Raw genomic sequence first — 21,014 nt, 5'->3', positions numbered from 1 at the left:
AGGCCTGCAATGGTTTCACCAGTTGGGTAGCAAAAGCTTCAAAGAACTCGTTAGTGAGACCATCCCACCCCGGGCTTTTATCCTTAGGCAAGTGTAACAAGACGTCCATAACCTCTGCCTCACAAATATCGGACTCCATAGTAGTTTGCATGTCCTGCGGAAGCTGATTGCGGACCTGGTCATAAAAAGCCGAACGGGCCTGAGTAGTTTGGGCCGAAGGTGGAGAGATGGAACCAAGAAGGTCACGGAAATAATTCCTGCACATATGCACAATAGTCTGTGGATCCAGGATAATGTGGCCTTCTGCATCCTCGAGTCTGGTCATATTTTCTCGAGCAGGAGAGGCATGGAGAGCTCGAAAGAACTTATGGGTCTGACATGCACTGTCTTGCAACGTTTCTGTCAAATGTTGCAGTTTGGCCTGCTGATATGATTTCAACTGGAATGCTTTAATAAGATCAGCCACCCGCATGTCCAGTGCGAGCAGAAATGCATCATCCGGAGTGTCCACCAGCAGAGAACGAACCAAAGCCAGCAGATCCTCCGCTGCCTTGCGATGCTGCCGACAAAGCGAGGCATGATAAATTCCATACTGCCGAGCGACCCGCTGCACATTAGAGAGCAATTTTTCAAAAGACGCAGTGCCCAGAGAAGAGAAATCCAAAACGAATCTCTCAATCAATTGTTGCATATAGCCCTGAAAGAGTGCATGCTTCAGGTAAGATGAGTTGAAGCGCAAAGGGAGTCGGTCCAGAAATCGCTTGAAAGGTGCAATTGGTTGTGCAAGCAGCTCAAGTTGCAGCGGGAAATGGTCTGACAAAGCATATTGCTGCAACACTTTGATGTCGAGCATCTCGGGAAGAAAATCATCATTCTGCATGATATACATACGATCCAGTCGCGACCATGTTGTCGCATACTGGGCCGAATGAAAAGTAAACCCTGTAGAAGACGGGTGTAGCCAGGACCAGAGATCTTGCTTAAGAACAGCAAGAGCCAACTCATGCCACATACGACTTTCGGGCGCGTCCATTACCGAATGCTCCGATGTGGACTGGGAAGAATCCACACACATTAAAATCCCCCATGAAGAAGTCCCGGGGTGTACTCTGCAAAGACGGCTAATAAAAGCTGAGCTGTACCTGTCACCTTGCAAGGGCAGAAGGGCGAAACAGAGCCTGTCGGTCGCAACGGCAGGACGGGACAGGCTGAGGTGCCGGGCAGGGATCCGTCAGGTCAAGGGACAGGGCGGCAAGGGCGGCCGTGGACAGGGTGTATGAAGCCGAGCGTCAGAGGCGGCGATAGACAGGGCGCCAGGCGAAGAAAGCGTGGGCGGCGGCAGGCGTAGGGCGTCAGGAACCAGGCGCGAGGGGGGTCGTCGGCGGTGCAGGGAGCAGGCAGGACGAAGGTCTGGGCTGAACGGAACTGCAGGCGGCGGCGGGACTGAGGAGGCGCAGGTACGCGGCGAGCAGCAACGGACCGGCAGGTGGGCGACGTCACGTCGGGCAGCTGTCGAGCAGAAGCGAGCGCGCGAGGAAGAGGGGGCTTCACTCCGCGTCAGCGCAGGCGACGCGAGGGCGTGCAGGGCCAGGCGAGGGCAAGGCGGCACGACGCAGACAGGCGGAAAGGTACGGGACAACAGGCGGCGCCTCGATGTTCAGTCGTCGCTCACCAGACTTCGATGTTCAGCCATTGCGCCTCTCTCTCTCTCTCTCTCTCTCTCTCTCTCAAGTTTCAAACTTCCTCGATCATCTCATGTATCTCTCTCTCTCTCTCTCTCTCTCTCTCTCTCTCTCTCTCTCTCTCTCTCTCTCTCTCTCCATTCATTTTCATAATAGGTAATTGTATTAACTATGAAAAAGTACAGGATTACAAGACTACAAGATGCAGGATGGCTCTAAGCCATCATGCATGAAAAGATGCAAAGTCATGGCAATGGAACAAAGGAGATTGCCATATACCTGTTGCCGTATACCTAAAGGAACTAAATCCTCCCAATAGAGAGGATCAGCATACTAGATAAGATCTAGCTACCAATGCATGAGACCCTTGATTCTAGCAATATGTCCTTGGACATCTACAACTAAATGAAAGACGAAAGCATCCCAAGTGACCCAATTATGCCAACAAGCCCAAAATTTGAGAAAATGTAATCTTCACATGTTGTTGCGAGGGGATGGGGTATTTTGGCCTAGGAAAACCCAATCAAAGGGGCACAATAGCGGATCAGCCACAGTTCTCCAAATATCTTCAAAGAAAGTCCAAATTGATCCTTCCTAAAGGGCAGGAAGTAAATCTATGACGTGAGGACTCCACATTGGTCATGGAAAAGAAGCAACTACCATTCGATATTCGACGCTTTGAAAGAGCTAAAGCGAGAAGCAGCCCACCAATCATCACTCACCAAAGAAAGACCTTGCATTTAAAAGGTGTCTTATTTCGTCAGCCCTCCATCACAATCATCTTCTACCAAACCTTAGATTTATGCATACCCCAAGTCGCATAGGCTTTATCAACCAGCCAATGATGATCCTTAATCATGAGATGGTAAACTTGGTTAGCCGAAGCCTTTTGAAGGGTGAAATGGCCAAGAAGATCCCAATCTTGCTAGGGACAATTAGGAATAGGTACACGAAAGGGTTGCATAGGCTAGCCTCTACAGCATCCTGTCTAGTTGAACCCATAACTCACAATACCCATGAGGAATCCGACAAAGTCTCCTAGTTGTGCAGAAGGACATGAACACCCCACGGCTCACGAGAATGGCATCAACAACAAAAGTCAAACCCTAGAAGAGTAGCCACGACACAGCTAGCAACTCTTGCTGAAAAGAATTAGCCACCAAGCAATCCTCTGCAGGATGCCACTACACCTTTCGAAGAACTAGTTGCCAAGAGCAAACCAAATGATTCACGAAAGAGGAGGATGTCAAAAAGTGGGCATCAGAGTTAAGAATGTGCCACCATGAAGCATGGATGCTCGTATTACTGTGGATGAGGCCCCAGTCTTCCAAGGAAAAAAAGGACAATAAAGACCCAAGGTGATAGTCAATGCCCATAGCTCAAAAGGGTGACCAGCAAAGGGCCACCATATGAGTCTCTGCATCAAGAATAGCTCCACCACCTATATTTTTAGGGGTACAAATCCAAGAAATCCACGAAATTACTGAATGCAAAGAATCCTTCTTCCACAACATTATGAAGTGGACATGCTTCATAAGGGCATTCAAAGTGGCAATAGTCCAAGGCAAAAGTGGTAGGAAGTGAGCATTGGTAGCATGATAGCCTGTGCAACTTTGAGACATACATGGAAGGGCCAAGCTTGGGATTCCTAATAGAAAAACTTCACCTCTACCTTTTGTGAAATACATTCCAGCAAAACTTTGGGCTGAACATCAACCCCCAAGGGATATCCCAAATGTTTGACAACGACAACACTACCACGAGGTATGATCGAACCCTACCATCCCAACGATTGAAGATCAAGTTCGGTGCAGCTGCTGATAAGGAAGGACTTTGCAGCATTGACACAAAAACTAGAAGCATGACCAAAGAGATCCCAAACATCCAATGCCTTGTGGAGATTATCCCTTTCTGCATGTAGGATCATGAAGGTATCATCGGTTAAAGACTGAGCAAAAAAGTGTTGTCCAAGAGGAAGGGACAAACCAGATAGCTGCCTAGTGGCCACCATATAACATAGTAAGTAGCGGATGAGTTACCAAAGCATTGGAAAGATAAAAACAAAGGACTCAAAGGGCAGCCCTGTCTGACGATATGTTGAAGGGGAATGGGATCAGTGACACCACCATTTAACATTACTCCAAAGGATGCATCAACACTGCTCATGTATATCAACTAGGACATATGCCACCCAAATCCCATGATATGAATAAGTTCTGCAAAAAAGGACCAATCCACATAATCGAATGCCTTTTCCAAGTCCAACTACACTAAGACCACTTTTTGATTGTTTTAAGAACATTCAAGACTTGCCAAACCCAATTCTCAAGAGCATCCATCACCAAATGCCCAGAATTAGACTACAATGAATCCACACACATATTTAAACTCCCATCAGCAATCTTGGTCTGCCAAGTGTCAAAGAGGCTGTCAGTCTACTCCACAGATCACATCTAGACAAGGGATCATTCAGAGCATAGAGACCAACCAGCCATAGGACCTCCCCATCAAGCACAATTTCAATTACCACAAAGCGTCCATAATAAGTCCCTCACAATGACTCAGCTCAAGTGTGTATAGTCATCCTAGTCTTAAAAACGTTCCAATAATGTTGTTGTGACAATGCAGGGTATGTACTTCTTTTCCAATGAGAGATTGCTTCCTTTATGTGGAATTGGCAGCAAATGTCTCCTCTTATTGCTTATTGCTACATAGACCTAGAGATTCTTTATGCATCAACCATAGATACAGGTTCATGGAATCAGTTGTGCACACCGAGAAAACAGACTGCTGATATCCCTTTGGAGACATCTGGTGGGGGCCTTGCCTTAGGGGTTTTCCTTCCATAAGGAAAGATTGCACAGCAGCTTTGCAAGAAATTCCTCATGTATTGTGGTATTGCCCGGAGGCAATTGAATTTCAGGACAGATTGTCAGGGTAACCACAAGCCAGACTTTCTGGGAGGAGTTTTGCAAAGTGCTTGTTGCTTCTTTGGATGTGTCTCACCACCATCACCAGAGTATGCTTTAACCCTGTCATACACACGAATCCGGGTGCTGCAGATCATCTCCTTTGCTAGGAATCATTTCATGTTTTAGATTTCTCAGCTCCCATCCTTCACATTTTTCAGTGTCTTTTTTCCAATCACTCCAAGATTCTTGAAATTTCAGAGATCTCCGCTTATCAATGACTAGAGATGTCGTCTCACTGTTTATGACATTCTTCCTGGTCATGGTCACATTGATCATGATCTTTGTAAATTAACATATGTTAAAACAGGGGTTCTATATATAAATAAACATTTGCACGAGCAGGGAGATTCAGATGTATGTTCCATAAAAGGAACATGGAAAGAAGAGGACGGGGAACTGAGATGTGGATGTATTATAGGATTTTCTTGGAGATGATGAGAGGGAGGGAAACAGACAGTCATAGAACAAGGGCCTAAGGGATGCACAAAGAGGGAAGAGGACAGGAAGGGGGCAGACTGGACATGAGTGGCAGGGGGCAGACTGGGGACAAAAATGGCAGGAGATCTGCATTCACACATATTGATTATGGAAAGTTTACCCCAAGAACTTTAATCGACATCTGTAAGGGGATCCTACCTTTCAGAACCATAATTTTCAAAGAAATCAGTATTTGTTGGGCCCTGGGCTGTCTCTTTAGCCCTTGATGGTTGTCCTAAGGATAAGTATCCACAGAACAAAGTGTAATGACCAACAAGATATTGTTAGTTTGAAAGAGATGAAAAGACAATAATAGATATCTCAAAGTCACAACCTTGCATGAAGACACTTCGAAAGACAGAAGATTGTCGAATAATGGTAAATTTGATAGAGAAACTATCAACGATGAGCTCGATTAATCAGCTTTATCTGACTTCAAAAGCAGTAGACTTGTAACATCTTGTTCGTTCTAAGAAACAGAACTCATAACCAGATCTCCAAGTACACTTTAGGCCCAAAACTAGGTCAAATCACTTAGTACATATCCTACTTATGTATGTCAAGTGCTCAGATAAAACAGGAAGTGACCAATTAGCATTACCATAGAGCCTGCATATAGAGGTGCTAGGAGACCATTAAAAAGTCCATGAACATCTATAAGAAAGTAAAGGATGAATTCTTGACAAGTTTGACACAACCTAACAAAACCTCCTGTATTATGTTAAGAATAGAATGATTGCCTCACAAATAAATTGATTTCATCAATATGGCAATATCAAGAATAAATTATCCAAAAAGGATACGATGCAATGGCAGACAATGAAGAAACCGGTCATCCTTGCTGTATCTCCAAGCCTCACTCAGCATTTTCACCTGCATCAACAGCATTAAATTTCCAATAATGGAAAGGAGCTAGGAATCCTAAATCAAAAGTTGCAAAATTAGAAACACATGCCATTCTCAAACATTGATATTTTTCTAAAGAAGCATCCAAAACAGTAAAGATGCCAAAAATGATGTAAACAAGTTCTAGTCTTCACAGGCAGAAGTTTCTTAGTTGCAAAATTCCCAGCAACCTTATCTGTATGCTAGCCAGTCTGCTTATTGGCAAAATTCCGAGCAACCTAATCTCTATGCTAACAAGTCTGCTTATTGGCAACTCCGTGGATTCAAAAATACCCCAGCAAGGGCCTACATCCTCATAAGTATGCTCATGAACACATGGGTCCCGCTTGTTGACACTCTTAACAGTGCTCAGAATAATAAGAGCAACAAATATGAAAGTAAAAATTTATGAATCTGTTATATTCCAGACAGCACTCCAAGGCACAAACCATACGACACTTTCACCTTGCAACCCCTTCTTTAACTTTATGACCAATGTACCTCTCATACTTTACAAGAAAAGGGCCTTCAATACAAAAGTTCTCCAACCTATAGGTAATGAAATATGTTAGCAAGCTCATCTCAGCAAACTTGGATAATCCCTTATGCACTCTGTCATCAAGCAAAGCTACTTACCTAATACTCATTGTTTATTTGCTTGGAATACATTCCTTCACTTGGAATAGTTTCTAAAAGGCTAAGGGTGATACATTTAACATGAATGAAGAGGCACAATGGAGAGAGTCTGCTTATCAACTGTGGACCCTCAATGCTGATCTTAGCGGTATGTCTCATAGCAATATGGAATGGTGGCAATGGCAGCCTGGAATGGGGGATCACTGTTCTCTACTGGCTGGAATGTTCCCTGACCTATTTCAATCATTCCCTACACAAAATGTTAAAAGAAGGAGAGAGGTTGTAGGGAACCCAGCATTCCACCTGCCTGCCCCCATCAAGTCTGTGTTTGTACTTCAGCCTTCAAACATTTATGGCTCTTGAGTCTTTGCTCTTTAGACCTTTTTGGTAGTATGCACTTATTTTGCAACATTGATTGGCCTTATATATGAAGTTAAGTTGTTTATGTCACAATTATGAAAAATTCCTAAATTTAACAATTTTTTCGTTTCATTTCCAACCCCATAATGGGGCCTCCCCATTCCTATCGTATTTGTTGTTCCATATTCCTAGTAGCTATGGTATGTCTACCTCTTTACTTTTACTTGTATTATCTTACATATGGCATTCAGTGGTCATTTGCCCTAGTAAACCATCGGGGAGTGTGGAGTCCGATGATGAGTGGGATTACCTGCGGAGGCAATAACTCTTTGTGAATATACCCTATCACATTAACTGGCAAGATAGTTCTAATTTATGTTACCTTCCAGATACATAGGAAATGCCTTTGTACACAATCTTCTAGGTTGGGAGTGACTAGATATGAGGAAAACGTGTACCACAAAGACCCTTCAATTAAAAGGGAATTTTCTCTATACGGTTTGATTAAAGAGTGTACACACAAAGATCCTTCAATTAAAAGTGCACGTATGCAGACCCTTCAATTAAAAGGAAGAAAAAGTTGTCAGTAATAAAATTATCTCAAATATTTATACGAGGGGTCTATTTACACCAGCTTGAATGTGAGTGCCCATTCCATGGCCCCTGACACCTGATCTTTTTTAATGGCAAGTTCTAGCACCTTCAATAGCTCCTCGCTATTGTCTCTCAATTGCTCAGCGCAGCTGGCCTCACCCATTCTGAACTGGACATTATGGGAGTGATCTCTTGAAGGCTTCTCCACTCCAATTGGCCTATGGTGGCCTCCCCTTACATCAAGCTTTCATTTGGAGAGGGGCTCACACTCCTTGGCTGGCAATCTTCATCAACAAACTTCATTGACCATGGCACTTTTCCTACCACCTTCAGATCCATTTCATATCCTTTGGCATTCTGCCACATGCGGGATTTAAGAGGGGGTGTTAGCAATCATGTGTGTCTGAATGGCCATCTCCTGCCTATAAGCCTCAATCTCAGTCAAACAAGAACATTAGGAGCTATGACACGATCATTGTCTATCAGTCTATTTGTCCAAGACACTTAAGGTGGCTGTCCTTCCTACACATTTCACCAGGAAGCATGATTTCCTTCATTCCAAGCAAGCACTTTTGCCACGTGGCAAGGCACACTCTCTGTACTGGCAGGCAAACCTGGACAGCCCTTTTTTACACCAGCAGCAGTTTAGATTGGTCCAACCTGCATTCACTGCAGGTCGGCCAGGATCAAGTCCCCCATAAGTTCTTGTTCTTGCTATCTTACCTGCCCCACTCTGTTGAGAAACCCATTTCATTTCACACTTACAGCCCTAAAAAGGCTGGGCACCCTTATTCTAGGGTGCTACTCTAGATGGTCCAATGCCAATAAATAGGGCACAGACTTCATTCATTAGCGCACACTACACACGCTTTTCATTCATCTTATCTTTCCATCCGATCCACTCCTCCATCTCTCTTATGCCTCGTGGATGCTTCTTACAGGACTGGTTGTGCTGCTGTTTGGAGCTATCTGGCAGCAGCCTGTTACATCTGGAGCTGTCGCCATCATCAGCTGGCTTTTGCCCAGCCTGCCACACTATTCAAGACTGCTGCCCACCTGTTTTACATCATCAGCATCTGGGTTCTCATCATCAGCCTAGGCAGATTTGCGTTTTGCTGTCCTTCCCCTTCCCGACTTTGCTTATGGCTCCCTTTCTCAGTTTTCAGCCTGGGCAGATTTGTATTTTGCTGCAAACCCTCCTACTGTTGCATTTGCTGCCACAGCAGGCCACACATCTGTTTTGCAACTCCTCAAGCACACGGTGATTGCTGGTTATCATCTTCTCCACTCTGGCAGCCCCTACGGACTACGTTTTGCTCCCTCTACAGCTACAGCATCTAATTTGATATCCTACTACCCGGAGGACTGCATTTCGCTCCCTTCATAGTATAGATCCCCTACACGTGTTGCCATCTGATAGCCATGACAATGCAATCATCTCAAAGCTTTGCTCCATCGTATCAACATGATTCAATGTTAATCATTCTTCACTCTTCTTCTTTTCTAATTTTCTTTGTCATAGTGTTTGGTGTATGCTCCGTGTTTCTCCCTACAAATCCTACAACTTCTTTACATGGTATCAAAGCAGAGGTGCTCAAAGAGCTAAAAATCCTCTTCATCAATGAAGGTGAAGAAGGGTTGCAGGAGTGGTTCAAGTGCACCGTTTTTTTTTTTTAAATTTAAGGGGGCTTTGTGTGTGTGTGTGTGTGTGTGTGTGTGTGTGTTAGGGCTTATATAAGGGCTTTGTCAATATACCATGGCATTGCCTACAAATGTACCTATATAGTGAGTAGTAGTCACTCTAACCCCTGCTTGGTGTAATTCCCTATACCTAGTAGTGAACCCTCACTTGTGCAACATCACAAGAGTGTAGTCCTGGGGTGTGCTTATGTTGTATCTTTTCTTTTATTAAATAATACAAGAGTATACCTCACACTCACATGTCGTATTATCTTTCTATGCCCTGTCGAGTGAGTGATTGAGTCCAGATGCATTACAATTGGTATTAGAGCAACACTTGTTTGCAGTTTAGGAGTGCTCACGTAAGCAAGAGAGAAGATCCAATGCCCCCAGTTGTGTCGTGAGACCCCACATTATGACGCCCTATTACACGACACCCCATGTTGTAACGCCACAATGCAACGCCCCCAATGTGGCATACCATCCAAAGGCAAGGCACAGCTTTCCCACGACACAACTACCACTCGAAAGCAAAACACAACTTTCCCGCAATGAAAACCCCAAAGCCAAGACACAGCTCCCCTACGACATAACACCTAGAGCCAAAGCCCGGCTTCCAACAACACCATGGGAGACAATGCAGCGAATGCAACTAACCCTCCTGCTGCTGGGGCTGAAGACAACAGGAAGAGTCGAGTCAAGAATGGAGAGAAGCTCAAGAAGAGAAAGTAGCTACATAGGAGAGGCAATTAGAAGGCATGTCACACCTACTAGACCCCATCTGGTGGAGCATACAATAGAAGGAAGAAGAGGAGGAAAGGAGACGGAATGCTAAAGGGGAGCAAGGGTTTAAAGAGTGGATGAAACAACAAGAAGAGGAGAAAAGACATAAACTACAAGAGGAGATAGATAGGTTAGCTCTAGAGCAAGCAACTAAAAAATACAAAGAGAACTAAGGGAAAGTGAAGCCCTAGAAAACACAACACAAACAAGAAGAAGAAACAAGAAGCAAGGGACAAATGATGGAGAGGAGAGTGAGATGGATTGATCTTAAAAAAGTGGATCACAGAGATAGATAGGTACTTGAAGTATGACTGAAGAGAGAAAGAAGAGAAGTGGCAGCCATGTATCTCAAAGAGGATGCGGCTAGTTGGTACCTGTTAAAACAAGAGCAAGGCCATACCATCTTCTCATGGGAGGAACTACAGGAGGAGCTGAAGGACTATTTCATCCCAAAAATGAAAAAATCCAAGGTTAGGGATGAGAGGAGGAAACTCGAGCAAGCACAAGGGAAGATGAAGGAGTATGTCAACAGGCATCGGCAAATGATGCTTCAACTCCCAAACATGGATACAGATGCCAAGTTACATGGATTCATATTTGGCATGCAAGAGTGGGCAAGAAGAGAAGTAGAGAGATAAGAACTTGAGTGTCTAGCTAAGGCCATAAGAACAAAGGTTGCATGTCAGCTGCCCAATGGCCTACCAAGACTACAAAGGCAATGGTTATCTTACCACGGGAGTCCAACTAATCACCCCAAAGAGGCCAAGGCATCGGACAAAGGGTGCTCGTCGATTATCCACTAGCCTATCAGGACCTTCAAAGGCAAATGGAACCACATTGAACTCTCTTTTTTTTCTTTTTGGTGAGAAGAAATGGTTTGCAGCCTATCCAATAACTATGCCCCGTTGGAAGAATGAAAAGAGATGGTTGGATTCAACACATCATAAAAAATTCAAGCTAACCCAACCACTCATGGATGTCAATGACAAGGGAAAGAGGTGAAGAATATGGTGAGGTGGTGGTAAGGTGGGGAAGAACCACTAGTGGAGATAGCTTAAGATCTGCCCAAGTGTGCTCTGCACAATGAGATGCAAAGGGTAGTGTGCTACATGAAGAGAATGGGGATGCAATAGTTGCCACTTGGACAATGTCCCTCGTGGGAAAATTGTTCACTTACCCAAGCACCCTTGTACAAAGATGATGATGGTCATACAATTCAAAGGGGAGATATAACAAGGGAGGCCAATGTCAAAGACAAGTGCCGAATCCTGTAGAATACTAAGAAAGGGTAGAAACCCCCTCCATTGAGCTAAGAAATGCATTACATCCTAATTAGCCTCTTAAACAGCCCAAAACATGCTTATTCAATGAAAAACGTAAAAATGGTACACGGTTCAAGAGAGTTTGTGAAAGCCTAATTTGAGAGGGTCCATCCACATCTATAAATAGACATGCTACCTCCATTCAATCTTCATCCTTTTGACCAGGTTTCTCAATCTACCATGCAAATTTCAGCCATCCACCACCTACCATCTGCTGTCCAGCCAACATCGACTACAACCTATCACCATCCAACCCTAGGGGGCCTATTTCCAACCATCGCCCTGCTATTTGGAGGTGTCCATCTGCTACGTTATCATAGCACCTAATTAGCTTGTGTTTTCAACATCTGGTGCTAGGCGACATGCTGCTACTATCTCTCCCACCAAGCGATTGGTCCAGTACTTGCACTTTTACAGTCCAATAGGCTGCCTACATCAACAAACATCTCTCCTATTGTCACCTAACAATTTCTCTGCCTCAAGTGACCAATTTTCAACCTTCTCTAGTGGTACACTACTACGTTTACCAAATTTCAGCCTCCAACTACTATGTTTTGTTGACCAACCTCCTCCCTTCATTATTCAATACTCTTTCATCTCCGATTGGTGATTACAACACTGAAAATCTGTCTCAGACATTACTCTCTAACACTACTACTCTACCCTCAAGCGCTCTGTACACTCTTCATTCATTTACAGTTTTCATTCGCTTCAAAGTTGTATTCTTTATCTCTCCTTTTACTTGTGTTTGATTTTGTGTTTGAGTTTTGAGTTTTGAACATTTGTGTCTGTATCATTGTGTTTTTGTCAGGGTTGTACACTCTGTGTTTCCTCAATGTGAACCCTAGCAGCTATTCCATTGTTTTCTTCACATGGTATCAAAGCCAATACTCTTGTAAGCTCAAGCAACCTCAATCCTCCTTCTTCAAGCTCCATCCTCCATAGCCGTGTGCAAGACAAGACAAGAGAAGAGAAGAGAAGAAGAAGAGAGGAGATGATGGAGAGCTTCTTTTTCACAATCCCTCACCCTCACGCTCACTCCCTCTCTCAGACACACACAAGCAAGCAAGGAGAGAAGAAGAGAAGAAGAAGAGACCCTTTTGCCACACACCAAAGAATGAGCTCTTCATTCACTTTTTAGGTTTATATACAAAACCCTAAATCCCTTGGACACACATTCCTTTTTTACTCCCCTCATTACCCCTAGGCACACATATCCTTTGACCTCTCAAACACAAGGATTTTCATTCTCTGCTTGTGGTGCGTCATCACACTTTCCATGGGTCACTCCTACGCAAGGATTTCCATCTTCTGCTCTACGCATCCCTATCCCTCCACCATGGACTCCTCATGCAATTACCATGCCCATACCTAGTAAATCCATGCCCATTTTTGGATTCACTGTGCACACTTTCCGTATGCACAGTGGGCACTTTGGGGTTAATTCCCAAGTGTACTCCATTCCCCCACCCTACTCTCATTACAAACCTTATCCATCTCCTAGTACTACCACTCTTGTTGGAACGTCCAAGAATGCCTTTACAAACAAGACTCGTTTTAACAAGTCGAATTTCACCACTTCTTCAAACATCATGTAACAAGTGCTTGAATCTCAAGGACTTTTGGTTCTTGTTGTTGGTCTAGAGCCTATGCCGGAATCCTTGATTCGCTCACCTTGATCACATCCGTCAATGGAAAGTGTGCAATGCCACAACTAATGTTGAGTTAATACACACGTTGCTTCCTAAGTTTCACTCTCAGTTACAACATTTTCTCCTTACATCTAAGCATTGGAGTCATCTCATTGACTGCTATGCGGCCAAAGATCGCTATCGATGTATCAATCTTGATTTTGAGCTTTAGGAGTTTTTTTATTAAGGAAGGGAATGATATGAAAGTCAAGTTGGCCGATATCTGCAATTACTCGCGGAGTTTGTCACTACTAGCTCCCTAAAGTCCGACAACAATCAAGTCACGTTCTTCTCGAACAAATTGCCCAAAAAATACTTTTGATTTATTCAGCACATTATCTCCCTAGCTAGATTGCTGACCTTCTATGAGAGTGTCAATGCTTGCGGTACACAAGGCTACATGACCAAGTCCACAAGAAATCCTCCACACGTACTTATTCACAAGAAGGCTGATTGCATCTTCCCATTTGTTATCTTACTTTTTAGGGATGGAGGTAGTTTGATCTAGGGATAGTATTTTTGTGTCACAGCAAAAGTATGCTTTTCAGTTTTAGTGGACCAATATTGCACGGATGAGACACGGCCTATAGCCACGCCTCTTAATCCCACTGTCCATCTTTCTAAGGATATCCTAGGTTAGCCCTTCTACAAACACACTTATAGATCTATGGTAGGGAAGCATCTTTGGTTAATTCACACTAGGCCAGATTTAGCCTACTTGCTTAGTTTGCTTAGTCAATATTTCATTGTACCTAGAATGTTACATGGGATTACGTGTTTTCATGTTTTGAGATATTTGTAGTGTAGCTATTCTTATGGCCTAACTTATGGATCTGATTTATGTTTCCAAGGATACACCAACTCTGATGAAACAGGAGATCCTAATACCCGGCATTCCCATGGCAACTACCTCTGTATCTTGGACACAGCACCCATCTCTTCGGCCAGCCATAAGCAAGAGATAGTGGCGGCTTCCACAACTGAGGCTAAGTATAGGGCTCTTTTTTATGGTACCACAGAGGCTATCTATTTGAGGAGCTTACTAGCGGCACTTCAATTTCCATGCGACTCTCCACCGTTGTCTACTGCAACAACCAGAGTGCCATTGCCCTTGCGTGCAATCCGATCATTACACCACGGATGCAACATATGTGGGGGTCCACTTCCACTTCACCAAAGAGTGGGTTGAGCTAGGCACCATACACCTAGAGTTTGTGCCTTCATCCGCTAACTTTGCAAACATATTGACCAAGGCAGTCAATCGAATGATGTTGCAGTATATTCTACCCAAGATCAGCTTGGATACACCTTCCCCTACTTCTTCAGATTGACAGGAAGAGGACAATTCCCTTCCACTTTCCCTTCCAATTCAAGAGGGGACAACTTTCTTCTCATGGTGGTGACTAGATGTTGTTTACAATTTCTTTTGCAAACATTATGTATTTTGTATTTTGTATCTTCATTTGCACCATCTGGATAACATGATCATAAAAGGGCGCTCGGACAAGTAAACAATTCCCTTGCGAGGGCACTATCCAAGTGACACCATTGCATAGCATTTTACACAAGCATGATCACACATACATTGCCTCTTCCGTACCTCAGTGCATTGGCATTTTGTTCTATAAGCATGCATCTATGCGCATTTATTCCTTTTTTATCTTCTGAGTGGTCGACTCTAGATGCGCCATATTCGTAGCATTGCACATGGTCTCCCTTGCTTGCTTACCTTTGCTAGCTTGCTTTTCGCACATGGAGCTAACATAAGCATTACATGCTGAATTATCCACTAAAACAACCCCAAAAATGCTTAATTAATAAAAACCCTAAAATGGTACACGATTCAAGAGAGTTTTAATACGGTGCACGATACAAGGTCCCGAAAATTTCCATAAATAGGCATGCTGCCCTCCATTCAGTTCAATCTCGTTTTTGTAAGTTTAACGCCCTCTAGCTTCACTGCCCACACCCCGTTCGTGGAGGACATCTCAATCAAAGCTGTCTGATGCTGTCTACATCAGTCTGGCACCTATTCCAACCTCTTCCTTGCTGATTCACACTGTTTCCAACTTTCCAGTCAGGCGATTGCTACCAATCACATCACTATTTTCGTACAACCCCTCCACATCAGCATATTGCTGTGTTTGCAGACTCCAGCTGCCACCCAACCATCAGCAACCACTTTTCAGCTGTCGCCATCAGTCTACTGCTGCTGCCTTGTCATCTGCTACCTTCATTTACTATGCAAACTGCTGCCACATCATCAGCAAAATCTGTGTTTGCACACACAGCTATGTTTGCTGCTGTTCAACATCAGGAGGCTGCCTTTGCTGCATTTCAAGATCCGTCAAGATTTTTGTCATTTGCTTTCATTTATTTTTTGTGTAAGGGTATTTCTTCACGTATACATGTTCTGGCCACTCAATTTGAATGTGCTCAGCCATTCTTTGAACAAATAACAAGATGTAGCAAAGGAAAGAAGGGGAATCCCTTCTAATAGAAGCAAGAGGAGGACATACATAGATTATTCACTTACTTCACCAAACTTCTTTTCGTGTATCTTTTCTCACTAAATAATGGTGATGATATTGTTTTCTAAGTTTGTGGACCACTTGCAAACTGCTAGTTCAATAAGTACGGAAATCCAAAGACCAGCTTCTTAGGCTGGGCCATGGAGTTGACCACCACACATGCCAATCAGGACAGGCAGAAGAAGACTTGGTCAGCGTAACCAAACTAGTACTGCAGAGTCTGAAGACAAAGACACAAGAAGGGGGAGACTCTTTAGAGAAGATAGCTACCCATAGAAGGCACAAAAGCTGTGGGGAGAATACAAGTGTTTCACATGCAAGGAAACAGGGCATATCACCAAGAATTGCCCTAAGAAGACTAACAAGAACTTGACTTCCAAGGATTGCCCTAAAGAGACTAACAAACTTGACTTCCAAGATGGGAGTCAAGATCATCAAACAGACTGATCCTCTTCCACCACAGCTGCTACCCTTCAGTTACAGTCCTTGAAAGACCTAGATACATTTTCCTTGGGTAGACATGCTTTTGTCCTTGCGATAGCATGCATTTGAGAATCTAATCCAAGGCAGGTTTGTCAAGAAGTTCCATCTGCAAACCATACGGACCAGTGTGGCACAGCCAGAGGAGCAGGACTGACAAAATAGGATTGCAAGATGATAGTCTTTGCTTTGCGTTTTTGTCGCTTGTCCTTCTTAATGCATTGTGTGCTCATGAATGTTTACTTACTTCTTGATCTTCACGTTTTATACATAGGTAGTACTATACCACTTTTTTGAAAGAAGTTCTCTAGTTTTCCTGAAGGATTGTACTTTTCAAAAGAATGTGGCTATCCAAATAGAGGAGGCTTTCAAGGTCAGAGATTCTTTGGCTTAAGTGGCAACTCTTTTAGATGTTGATCTGATCATGGAGCAGCCTTGGCTGTACGTCCCCATGGGCTTGTCAGATAACCGTTTCCACTTCAGGCTCATCAGTAATGAGGAATGATGTATGGTGTGAACCTTGCATGCCATTGTTGCATCTTGGCAGCTTGAACTCAGGGAGTGGAGGTACCGCATTTCTCACAACAAAAAGGATCTCCCAAGGGTTTACTAGAGAGCCCAATGAAGAAATTCAGGTATGAAAAGATGATTTTTAACCCAGGCAACTGCTGCAGACTGGCCCCTCAACTAACAGACAGGAATAGGCCTAACCAAACGAAGTCTAGCACCAAATAAGTGCTGCAGCCTGCGAGCATAGGGACTGTGAACTGCATCATATCATTGTCTCTGGCCAACTTCCAAGTTTAATTAACTCTGCTACAAACCCACTTTTGAAAGTGCGAAAGGAATGAACCTCTAATTTTCAACATCGAACTGCAAATTAGATGTGCTAGGCTTGTGGCTCTTTTCCCTCGACAGATGGAGGGGATTATTTGGACCCAAGATATGCCCAAAACAAAATGCACCTAGCTGACATATATGAATTGTGAATTAAAAGGACATGCAATCAAATAATGAAACACCATGTTTACCTGAGCATTCATGCCAGCATGCGTATGAACCACTCCTTTTGGTTTCCCTGTAGTTCCACTGGTGTATACAATCAATCCTGGAGCCCCACCTGTATAAAAACAGTACAATGGTGACTGGAAGCCCTGAATGGGAACAATATGCCCAAGAATATGCTTGATATACCTTCAATGGCAGAGAGGTTTGAAACCTCGGTCAAAACTTGTTCAAATGGGATACTATTTGCATCAGTTAACTTTGGAAGTTCAGTTTCTTTTGAATCAAAGGATTGAACTTGAGGAAGAATAATGAACTCAGAGGAACATTTATGAGCTACATCCGATAGCCTTTTTCGATAGTCCAGTGTGCTCATCACAACTGCAATGTCCTTCATTATCCACAAACAGATGCTTTAAGCTTGTGATAAAAGTTGATGCATAATTATTAGAAACAGCAAAGTTTCACGCAAAGGGAAGTACCGCATCTGTAACTACATGCAACAGTTCAGCTTCAGGATAGCTCAAAGCTAGAGGTACAGCAATACCATGACACAACCATGTTGCCCACACCCCTGCCACAAACTCTGCACCAGGCTTTGCAATAATACCCACTCGTGCACCCTTAAGGTCGTCAGAAACATTTGATGTAAACACAGCTGCAGTGGCTTCACTAGCATTGGTTACCTTAGCACTGTTCACTGCCTGCAATAAGAGAAGTATATCTATCACATTCATGCAGTATATGCCCCATGCAGGGCATTTTTAAGACCCAGACTGACTCTGTTTTACCTGATGCTGAAGAGCAAGTTTTACCTTTGAATTATGTGCTCTAAGTGCAGATTTCAGCTCATGGGAAATTGAAAGAGCGGATTGTAGGAGCTGTGCATAGGTGTGGCAGCTCTCATCTGTGGCAATTGCCGGTACACTCTGTCCCTTCCACCCGAGATGCACGGCAGTCCTAATTATCTCCATTCCAAAAGTGTGTGTTAAGGACCTGAATAACATTTAGCCATGAAGAAAATAGCATTAAGAAAAGAGTCATGTGGGTTACAATCCACAGCCACTTCCTCCACACAAACGAATTGACCAGTCCACTAATACTTCCAACTGAATACCTGATTGAGCAAGTTTACAAATTAAACCTCCAGAAGGCTGAATAAAAATGTAATCTAGTCCGAGAAAAAAGCATAAGGAGCGCACAAGCAGGCAGAAAATGAACGTAGAGCATCATTATACACAATGCTACCTATGTATTCGCCGTCTAACTCAATGAATGCACACCGATTGCTTAAATTCGAGAATTTGGGGCTGTTCTAATGAGTAGCGGTTTGTGCCCATGACGAATTGGAGAGAAGACATTTCATAGCGAAGCAACGGCAGACAGAGCAGTACCTTACAGGATTGCAGATTTTGCGTCTTGCGAAGGTCTATAGAAAAATTCAGACCAGCTTGTCCAGGGGCATGACGTGGAGTCTTAATAGAGCTAGGAAGGCGCTTTGGAAATCGACGTATGTGCGTCAGCCATGAGGAGCATGCCATAGCATTCGCATTTAATAACACCACCCTCACACCCTCGACACACGCACGCGGCACCCACACCCAACATCGTTCAAAAGTTTCGTAGTGCACACTGCGCACCAGTGAGCTTTTGCGTGACATTCCGAAACGGAAGCCCAAATGAAAGACGAAAGAAACTTTGACAAAGTCTCTCAAGGCTGGTTACACATCATGTGTCCGGACGCGTTTTCGACTCAAAGGGTTGGGAAGTCCAAAAAGTTGTCCTCTTACATCCGGCTTGCCCTACCGCCCACACTGCAAATTAATATCGGTTTGTTTTGGCAAAGTGAGACAAACCAGCATCAGAAGCAACAAACCTCTTTCAACAACCCCACTCACCAATAAACAAGATTTTCTTTTTTGTTTTGTGTTTTTGTGCCGAGCGCCAATGAGAACCATAGCCCAGTTGGTAGAGACAAGTGGATACCGCTGAACAAGTTGATACAAAACTTCTGAAACTTACTTTATTAATTTCTCATTCGGACAATGCGAATAGATGAGTCACTCTTTTATTTTGGGAATTTTATTGTGTTCGGCCTAGTCTATTAAACTGACCTAAAATTTTAAGGTCGGAACACCCTTCAAATGAAGTATTAGATGAAAAGTTGGGCAATCCTTCAAATTTGAGGCCTATAGTCACCACTAATGACTAACCAATGGCTTCCGCTTTGCTTTGCAATAGCTTAAACCTTTGGATGATGCTACTACAAAATGGCTTCATTGCAAGAGAAGTAAAGATGTTGCATGATCCGTTGCACCAAGCATATGTACAAAACAATCACAAACTGCATATACAATTTTGTAATAAAGTTCAACTTTATATATCACATCACAATCACTTTAAAAACACCAAGTGTATTTAGTGTTATTTATTAATTATAGCCCACACATCTCAAACAATATAGGCACAAAAATTCGTTAATGTGTATTCATATTCTTAGTGATAGCGTGCAAGGAACACTTGTATTGATTGAAATTATTACCCTTAATGATATTACTATCCATGCAAAATGAGACGATAACATCAAGCCCTACTAGCCCACTGTCCATGTAGCAAGTCATTTGATTACCATCGTTGTGGCACCTTAAACACCCTACCATTCTCTCCACATACCAACCTCACCACCTCAATTTTCATTGCTACCCTTAATGCCCTATCGGGCCCACCACAAGCCCGCCGCCTAGCTCCATTGTAACAACTTCAACACATTGTCACTACCTCCAATGCAATGTCCACTACTTGCATGCCTCCACTATGGTAGCTCTACCATGTGCCCACTCCAAGCTACCCATGTGCCTCCAGGTACTAATGTGGTCATTGCACTAGCTCCTCTCCACTAACTCAACCCTACCCACACCCTCTAACCACCAACTTAGACACCTTACTAATAGGTCCATGCAACCACCTTGCTATTTATATCACTTACCATTGTATAGAGTGTGCACACACGCACACGCGCACACACACACACATGCATATATATATATATATATATATATATATATATATATATGCGTGTGTGCGTGTGTGTGTGTGTGTGTGTAGAGAGAGAGAGAGAGAGAGAGAGAGAGAGAGAGAGATAGAGACAGATAGAGAGAGAACGTCATGAAATAAAAGCACACACACAAAGATAACACACAACAACCACCTTATTAATTGGAGAATGACTGAAAAATTCTCCAGTCATTTTAGTCAATTGCTACCACAAATCTCTTTTTCAAAAAAAAAAAAAAAGAAGGCAAGTGATATGGTGGAAGAAAAGACATTCAAGAGATAACCTAAGCCACTATGAAAAACAGATAGTAGAGATTCCTTTATTTTTACATATACTATAGATTCGAGATATTACTTATGCCACTATGGAAATTATCTGCTAGAGATTCCTCTATTTTTATAAGCAAGGCACACTTAGATATGACAACACAGAGTTCACTCCATGAATTGGACTATGCCCCACTATGATGAGGAGGCACACAACATAAGGTGCTATTGTTAACCCAAAATGGCAACAAGAGCTTTAAATCAAAGACAAGGCAAGGAAGAAGTTAGTCAAAGCTAGGCACTAAGAAGTCAATAATGGCCAACCAAAGAGCAATTGTATTGGAAGTATTAGAGATGGATGATGAAATCTTTTGGAATTTCATTGTACTTATCTTAGGAATCACTAGTTCATTAGGCTGAATAATTAGCTTATTCTCAATCATTGCCTACAACTATGAGTTTTTATGTAGTCTTGTAAAAGTGAGATCTAGACTCACTTTTGAGTAAATTGTAAAAACTCCCAAAGTCGAGATTAGTAGACCCACTATTGTTATAGAGATTGTAGCAAAAATGGGTAAAACGCACACCAATTAAC

General features: G+C 43.2%; 1 protein-coding gene across 4 annotated transcripts in view; it reads right to left on the bottom strand.

The window, feature by feature from the left end:
* Positions 1-18,734, bottom strand: part of AAE13 (AMP-dependent synthetase and ligase family protein) — a 122,808-nt gene extending 104,074 nt beyond the window's left edge. Inside the window, exons 1-7 of one of the 4 annotated variants that reach the window (XM_087673407.1) lie at positions 18,493-18,734; positions 17,914-18,094; positions 17,581-17,802; positions 17,288-17,489; positions 17,125-17,213; positions 5,935-6,004; positions 5,733-5,785 (exon numbers count right to left, since the gene is read on the bottom strand). In XM_087673407.1, coding sequence (XP_087529533.1) covers positions 5,733-5,785; positions 5,935-6,004; positions 17,125-17,213; positions 17,288-17,489; positions 17,581-17,802; positions 17,914-18,072 — 795 coding nt within the window. In that variant the 5' untranslated portion in view covers positions 18,073-18,094; positions 18,493-18,734. The other 3 variants (XM_087673406.1, XM_087673404.1, XM_087673405.1) reach the window with 3 other exon arrangements.
* Between the last annotated feature and the right edge of the window lie 2,280 nt (positions 18,735-21,014).

This window comes from Lygodium microphyllum, chromosome 30 (genome assembly GCF_053477565.2).
Source record: "Lygodium microphyllum isolate KBCC chromosome 30, Lygodium_microphyllum_v1.1.10, whole genome shotgun sequence".
Classification (NCBI taxonomy): domain Eukaryota; kingdom Viridiplantae; phylum Streptophyta; class Polypodiopsida; order Schizaeales; family Lygodiaceae; genus Lygodium; species Lygodium microphyllum.
Note: the sequence above shows the minus strand (reverse complement) of the source record. Positions and strands in the feature narration are given on the sequence as shown.